The sequence below is a fragment of the Porites lutea genome, chromosome 2 (assembly GCF_958299795.1).
Source record: "Porites lutea chromosome 2, jaPorLute2.1, whole genome shotgun sequence".
Lineage (NCBI taxonomy): Eukaryota > Metazoa > Cnidaria > Anthozoa > Scleractinia > Poritidae > Porites > Porites lutea.
In genome coordinates this window covers 28,247,131-28,255,643 of record NC_133202.1, presented here as the reverse complement: position 1 = coordinate 28,255,643, position 8,513 = coordinate 28,247,131, and the positions used below count along the sequence as shown (strand labels likewise).

Genomic DNA, 8,513 nt, shown 5'->3' with positions numbered 1-8,513 from the left:
ACTACTAGTCTAGATGAGAGGACAAAGATTTACAATACAATTATAAGAAGAAGCGTTCTTAACAACTCAACTATTTATATCACCTAACTCTAAATTATAAAAAAGCTCTATGCATTATATTTAGAATACGAGAGCAATAAAAATATTTAAATGGCATCCAACTTGCATTTATGAGTACTGTTTCGTCTTCCATGTCTCTTGGTAGTTTGTGGATAAGTCTTGCTGCTCTGAGGTGGATTAGTTCTAGATCTTTCATCAAATAATCTGAGCAAGAGCCCCACGCAGCCATACCATATAATAGGCTTGGGATTACTGTTTTGTAATAAATTGTTTCTAGTGTGGCTTTTGGTAAAAAGTTATGCGTCAAGACATAGAGAGAAAGATCTGTATTCAATGGTTTTGTCTCCCCAAACTAAAGGCTTCAGAGGGCCAATAAAGGGTTATGTATCCAGGAGTACTGCATCGCATTTCCCTTCATGAATAATTAATCCTTTCTTTTGGCACCAGGTTTGTAGCTGATCTAATATCACTTGGATAGCTATAGCAACCTCATCAGTAGTGTTACCAATGGCATAAATGGTAGTGTCGTCAACATACATGTAAACTTCGCCACTTCTAATGCTGTCTTGAAGATCATTTATATAAGTAATAAAAAGCCCAGGTCCCAACAGGGAACCCTGAGGGACCCCAATTTTTACAAGTTTAGATTCCGAAGATGCGTCATCTATTTGTGTCAATTGGCTTCTACTTGCTAAATAATCCATCAACCATATCCACATATCTTCTGACACTCCCAATGCCTTAAGCTTCTCACCCACAATGACATGTCTACACAATCAAAGGCTTTCCTAAAGTCAATGAACAATTCGCCTACTTTAAGCCCATCGTCCAAGGCTTCTTACCACACTTCAGTAACGTGCAACAAAAGGCTACCTGTAGAATGACCCTTCCTAAATCCCATTGTCTGTCAGACAAGAGACTGTGAGTCGTCAGATTATTATCAAACGATCTACAAACCACCCTTTCCAAAATTTTGCTAGGAAAACTTAGGAGTGATATAGGTCTATAGTTATTTTCATCTAGCCTGTTGCCCTTTTTGAAAACTGCTGTTACCTGGGATTTCTTCCAACTGATAGGGAATTGACAATCTGCTCTGCTTTTCATATAAATTTCAAAGAGCCCTGAAAAACGTTTTACTGAACTGAAAAATGGCAAAATGGATTATATTTAACAAATAGATTCCATGTTTCTTTTCTTGAGATTCCATGTTGCCAATCGCTTGAAAAAGGTTTTTTATATGTGCGGGTAGAGCGCACAAAACCTAGACAGACACACCACACAAATCAAGAATGAGCAGAGTTTAGGTAACTACCAGCAGATAAACATTGGCAATAACTGGTGGAAGTAAAGAAATATTGGATTGAAAAACAGAATTTTGTCCTAAAGGAGCGATGTATGGACATCAAATTAAACTAATTGTCATTAACCTAACGGATTTTCATTCATTTAACTTTTCACATTAAAACATTAAAACAAGGACATGAAAGGGATAGTTTGCAGAGAGTTGACTGGCGGTCTTATTTTCCAATTCTCTATATATTTAACACGTTTTTATCAGAAATTATTCCTACAGTAACAATAATCAAGTCACTTTCCTCTTGGTACAAGATATGATCACGTTCTAAGCACACTTCAGCACTTTAACAAAGGCTCTTCTGAATTCTTTATTTTTCCATCCGTAAATAAGAGGATTGCAGATGGCGTTCAAGCCAATTGCCACATTGTAAAAGATAAACTTATAATGCTTCCGTCTTGGATGGTCACACTCTGACAGCTTCCCAAAAAAGCGAAGGCATGTCACAACCAACAAAGGTATGATACTCAGAAGACACACTGCTATCACCACGGCGAAAGTGCGGGCACCTTTCATTTCATGCTTGATTCGCTGCGGTAGTCCTGAGATGTCAGCTTGCTCTCTAATCTCCTTCCTGTGCCTGTTGGACACGATAAAGATATAGGAGTACGAGCAAAGAATGATAAAGAGGGGGATAACCAACAGTGTTATCATTTGGAATACGAGGTATCCCTCGGTTAATGGAGGAGGGCCGTCATTTGGGGGTCCTTTGCGGGTTTCACTGTATGGATTCATCGCCTGGCGAAGCTGTTCGAAATCGTCGCTGGAGGCTTTAAGGACCTTTGGGAAAACAATGATAACGACCACAGCCCACAGCCACATGGCGATAGAAACGATCAGTGCTCGGCGGTTGGTTACTATAATGTGGTATCTTAAGGCGAACCTCACGGCGATGGACCGTTCCAAACTGATTAAGGCGAGGTGAAGAATGATAACTGACATGAGAAGGAAGGTGGAACTCGCACTTATTTTTCTCAGAATACCAGACCTATGCTCAGCTCCAACGGATAGACTCAAGTGTATGATATCTAGAATGGACGGAATCCCAAGCAATCCATCAGCAATGGACAAACTCGCCAAGATTACATTTGACGCAGTCCGAAGATTTTGAAATTTGTGAACCGCTCGGAGGATGAGGAAGTTGCCGAAAAGGGCTGCGACGGCCACAAGTACATGGAAAGTTATCAAGACAAAACATTTCGTCGTCTCCAAACCACGGCTATTATCATGCCAACGTTCAGAGGTGCAATTCATCCCTGTTTCGTTGAAGCAAAATTTATCTTTGTCACAGGCTATGGAAAAATTGCTGGCCGTGGTCTGTCAGTTTCAAACGCCACTAAGTTTCGAATCGCAATTAACGCAGTCGATCTCCTTTGAAGTTGCTAATTTGTTCACCAGCGCTTTTATATAAACTTAAGGTGGCCTTAACCATCTGCAGCTGAACTTCGCTGAATATTATGTGTTTTAATTAAGCAATTTGCAAATTACAATTGGTCCATCATTTAGTAATATGTTCGTGTAAGTTGTCAGAGAGCACATACACCCATTGACGCAAGTTCATTTTGAGGCATAAAATGTAGCGTATAAAAAAAAAACACAGAAAGAAGACTTCAAGACTCACCCAGTTTGAGAGGATTGAAACAACACCTCAAAATTGTTCCTTACCTACAGCTTTCTAGACTTACTTTCACCCAAAAGTCGAACGTCAGAAATGTCATGTAAATATCGTGATGCCAAGTGCAGTTCTTAAGTTTTGCAAATTTTCTTACGGGGTGACGCAAATTTTAGTTCCCCTATATAAAAGGTTCCGTGAAAAAAATATCAGATTAAAAAAAAACTTTCGAATAAAACTCAACAACAATAATAAATAGTTTTGATGCGAAGCATAAAATTTTGTTGGTGACTGTTGATTGTGATACAGAAATCGACTCCGTCCACTCACCATATTTCATTGAGTTATTTAAAACGACAACGGCAGTTTTGTTTAACATTCGGATGTTGTTTAAATCTAAATGCAACTTCTAAGGATCGCAAAAATTAATTCCCGAGAGAAAGAAAAAAAAAAAACGTCCCGACCCATCGAAACAGTTTAAAACTGCTCCCCACAATCGCCAAAATTTCGTGCCAAAGGGCCGGACATATGCAATTTTTTAACGACCAAGGTTTTGTGAAGGGTTTGAAACATTAAAGCAGATATTTCAATAAATATAAGGAATGAATACATAATTTGTATTCAACTACTCTAGTTTTGTTTTCGAAATAGACAATACGCTTTTAATGTCGACCAGCTGCTTATACAAACAGCATTAGACTAATAAATAAGCGTAGTGCTCTCTCATTTTTAAAATATATTAACATGTAATGTAGGAACATCGCCATCACGTTATAGCCCCAGATAGTACATGTCACCAGTTCCTATTTAAACACCTGGGTAAGGAGAGAAAAAGCGGAGCAAAGTTTCTTGTTTAAAAAAAAAACAACCAGAAGAAAAGGCTCAAACCCCGCAGGAAAAACGAATATGTTCGATTGTTAACTTGTCGGCCACCACACTTTTGCTATTGGCTGATAGCAAGCCGCTCTTTTGGTCAAAACGACACAAACTATTATAAATAACCAATATTTGCTAAAGGTAACAATATAAAGCTTTATGCATGAGATAAAAATGAATACAGCTGTAACTGCCTTCAGTACTAAAACAAAATTAACACCCTTAAAGGTGGACAGGGAAACTCTTATCGACCGTGAAACAAGGAATTAAAATCCCCGCATTTTAATCGACTTGTTGAATAATTAATCGACGATGTGTTAAACGGGCTATAACGCTACATGGTGGCCGACATGGGTCCCGGCTTAGCATTCAGATTTATGTGAATATTTTTTCGGCTATAGACTTTTACAGAACACCATTTAATTCTTACTTTCAATTGAAATCAATATATGGACTGGCGCCATCCTATCTTAGTGATTTGACATATGTTAAGCACAAAAGCTCATACGTACTACGCTCGAACATTAGTCTATTATTAGAAGTTCCACAATAGATAAAATGCGCTCTACGCTTTATGGCAGGTCTTTTACTTTTGCTGCACCGGCTCCATGGAACAGCTTACCGGCTGCCCAGCGTTAAATGTTACGACACTTATTGCTTTTAAAAACTAACTGAAGACGTTTCTGTTCAGGTCTGCAAATTATTCCCTACTTAATAATGTTTTTAAAATACATACATATATTTTTATTTTGTAATGCGCTATTGATTAGTATATGTAAATTAGCGCTATATAAGTTATTACATTTATAATAATAATAATAATAATAATAATAATAATAATAATAATTATTATTATTATTATTATTATTATCATCATGAATGAGATTGGCATTGACAAAAAGCAGCAACTTTATATAAAGCAGGATGTTCTTAAACAAACGTTTCCCGGGCAATAACTGGAGCTAAAAGCCGTCTTATATCATGTATTAAGGCAATACGGAGAATTTACGAAATATAGTGAAAAAAAAAATAATTAAAGTAACGAATGTATCGAGCAAGCGGATAAGGAAAATCCTCAAACTTCCTCCTTTTATTATTGGTGTATAAATTGATATAAAACCGAGTTTGAGCGGCAAAAATTTCAAATCCCCGACTGAAAAATGGAAAGAGGAGATTATAATACTTTGCGAGATGAAAGCAGGCTGTTTCAAAACCCACTGTTTTCGAGATTTCCTTCATCCAAACGCTAAAAATACGAAATGCCATTACCTAAGCCCTTACGATCCCGGGCCAGCTAAAAAGAAAAACGTTCCTCTAAAGAAGAAAAAGCCTGCGCAAAAATCAACTCGTAATACAGGAGGCAGCGTGACCGAGGGTCAGCGCAGCGGACTCTCAATCCGGCTGCTCCAGTTCGAGTTGGAAATAATGGAGAGGTACGACAAGTTTGGACATGTTTATCAGAGTGCATAAAAGTGTAGGATTTGCATATTTATTACCTTTCTCTCAACTAATAATAACACACGACCTTATCTTAACGAAATTCTTGCGCATTTTATTCATGAGATGAAGACAAAAGGTTATGACGTCATCGGCGTTAATGCATTCCCTCGCAAGTTACTGAGCTCCCCCGCAAAAAAATTAATTTCATCCCTATACTACTTGACTTAGTATGCACACCACTGTTATTACTTAAAACGACAACGGCATCTCGGTCTTTCGACTCAGATAATATAAACGGATGAAGTTTGGATGCAATTTTCTAAAAAACGCTCAATTCAATTCCCAATACGAAAACCGGACACAACGTCTAATAGAAGCTCTCGAGCTCCTAGGTAATTATTCCAAAATGCTAGGAATTAGCAAAAACGAGAAAAACAATTCAATTTATTCAGTTTCTTTTTTGATTAGCAAGAAAGTATGCGCATTGCATCTTGTTCAACGTCAAATCAAGTGGAAAGTAAGCAGCGTATTCACTGTATAATACCAAGAGACTAGTAAGAATGCTTGAAATTCGTTTTAAACTTTTGTGGGCAAGTTTTGCTTCTTTACCATGTTATCGGCATAAGCAACTGTTTAGCTTTTTCTTTTACAACTTTTGGGAGTTACAGGGTGACTGCATGGGGATGCTGGAATCACCGTTGGCTTTTCCCAGCCGTATCAATAGTTCTTTGATCTTAAGTCTAAGTTCTTAATTAAAAATCCCTCTCACTTCTCAGGCGACAGTAAAAATTTTGACAAATTCGCAATGTATCAGTGTATGTCCTCCACTGGGCCTCTTCCAAAAATTATTTTTCACTAGATCTGATCATAGAACATATAATTAGTCTCTTTTTTTACTCATGCAAAAGGATTCGTTTGTTATAAAATTTGACAACTTACATTCGTGCTACTATACTAATTTGACACCATATAATTCCTGCGTAGGGCAAGTTATTTGAGTCCAGTAATTTAGCAGGTAGAAACCTCTTGAGCGATTCTCAGCGGCTTACAAAAGGGAGTTTGGTATCGTCTGGTACCTGATACTTGGCCAATTTGCCTTAAACAAAAGAATACAGTTAATCTAGGTATGGCCTAAGACGCCTAGCAACGTCTGCGCACTAAGATCACTTAGCAGCATTTCAACATCTTACGAAAAGAGTTTCTAAATTCTTCATTTTTCCATCCGTAGATAAGAGGGTTGCATACGGCATTCAAAAACATGGCCACGTCGTAGAAGGTATTCGCCATTAGCATTTGATCGCGGCGCCCGAGAGATTTGCCATAGACGATTCGGAGGGGTGTCACACAACCAGCAAAGCGATGATACTGAGTAGACACACCGCTACAACAATGGCGAGAGTGTGGGCACCTTTCATGTGATGCTTGACGGTGGGCATTCCTGGAATGTCACGGCCCTGCTCTCTGACATGTTGTCTCTGTTTGTAGGACACAATGAAGATGTAGGTGTACGAGCATAAAATGATCAGCAAGGGGACAAGAAACATTGACACAGTAGTGAATACAAGATGCTATCTGATGGGGTGCACTTGGGTTGTATTGTGTGTTGTATTACATTCATGTGTATTCATCTGCCGGTGAAATTTTCTGAAATCTTTCCCTGTTGTCTTCTGAAGAACCTCTGGAACAGCCACATTAACGACCAGAGCCCACAGCCACATCGCGATGGAAACGATCCGTGCTCGGCGTTTGGTCACTATGGCTTGGTATCTTAAGGCGAACTTGATGGCGATGAAACGTTCTGAACTCATTAAGCTGAGATGAAGAACAATGACCGAAAGGAGGAACAAGGTGATAGTTCCGTCTACTTCTTTAAGAATATGCATAAGTGGACAATGCCCAACATTACACTTAAGGCATAACTGAATGATATCAAGAATCAAGGGAATCGCTAGTAAGCCGTCGGCGATAGACAAACTCACCAGAATATTGTTGGAAGCAGTTCGCAGTTTCCAAAATTTGTGAAACGCTCTTAGCACGAAATAACTCCCGACCAAAGCAACGATTGTGATAATCCCATGAACGTTCAACATTAGAATAAATTTCCACTTCGGTAAATTGTTCTTCATTGCGGGAGGAAGACACGTTGTCTGTACAGTTCAGAAGGGATTCGTCTGTGTTTGGTTAATTGCGGGAGGACAATTGTGCCATATATGTTCCTATATACCGTTCGAACCACTTATGCCACTGTTGTTCCGTTTCTCATCATGATCAAACTAGTCAGCCATGGCCAGGTGAACTCAACTCTGTATATCATCAAAGGATATTAGTTAACAATTATTCCTCGAGTCCTAATGGGCTCTGAGTCAATAGCCCATGAGGGCGAGAGGAATAATTGTTTTAGTAAAATCCAACTAGTTGGTCAAAAATATCGAGACAAAATAACTTTAATTAGCTATCAAAACGCAATTCAGCAGCCATTGTTTTGGTTTTTAAAGCCGACGCTTTTCGCTACTAGTGGGCTATAACATATAGCCTAGTGGTAGCTTAACTAATCAGAACGCAGCATTGATAATAGACAACTAGTTGGATTTTACTAAATAACGATAGCAACTATTGATGATGTTCCTTTTGTTTTAATAGCGTCAAAACAAATACGACGCATCTGCAATAAAGGTAGAATTGAACCATTTCTATTAACGAAAATCGAAATAAACGCGATTGTCCATAAAATATGCAGGTTAATAGTAGGTAACTACCTTAATTACTGCCTTCTAAAACATCAAACTCTAAATTTCTTGGCAAATTCATTGAGAACCCACAAAGAGAGTAAATAGGATGTCAAAATTGCGTAGTATAGAGTTAATTAAATAAAACTAGTTATCACGCATTGTGTTTTTAAGTTTTATTAAACAACTGACTGCGTTCAACGGTGAAATGAACAAGCACAAAATAAAGTCAAATAATCCATAAAAAAATGAGAACCTTATATTTGGCCTAGAAAGAAATTAAAACGAAAGAACTGTGGCACTCTTAATAAAAAGTAGCTATAACAGCAGGCTTTGAAAGTTTCATAAACTAGTAAGAGCGTCTTATCGAGTATAAAATACAAGGAACAGCCGAACATGTGCGAAGTGCGAGCATATTCAATAACAGATTTAAAAACCTCTCCTA

The 8,513-nt window shown here is 38.1% G+C and overlaps 1 protein-coding gene across 1 annotated transcript; it reads right to left on the bottom strand.

Annotated features, from left to right (window-relative positions):
- Positions 1 to 6,910: 6,910 nt before the first annotated feature.
- LOC140925986 (adenosine receptor A1-like) lies at positions 6,911 to 7,468 on the bottom strand. The gene has a single exon (XM_073375803.1). It carries the CDS (start codon positions 7,466 to 7,468, stop codon positions 6,911 to 6,913), a length of 558 nt encoding a protein of 185 aa, XP_073231904.1.
- Between the last annotated feature and the right edge of the window lie 1,045 nt (positions 7,469 to 8,513).

Bases quoted from the DNA above. Each gene is read 5' to 3' on its own strand.
- LOC140925986 (XM_073375803.1), bottom strand. From the start codon at position 7,468: ATGAAGAACAATTTACCGAAGTGGAAATTTATTCTAATGTTGAACGTT.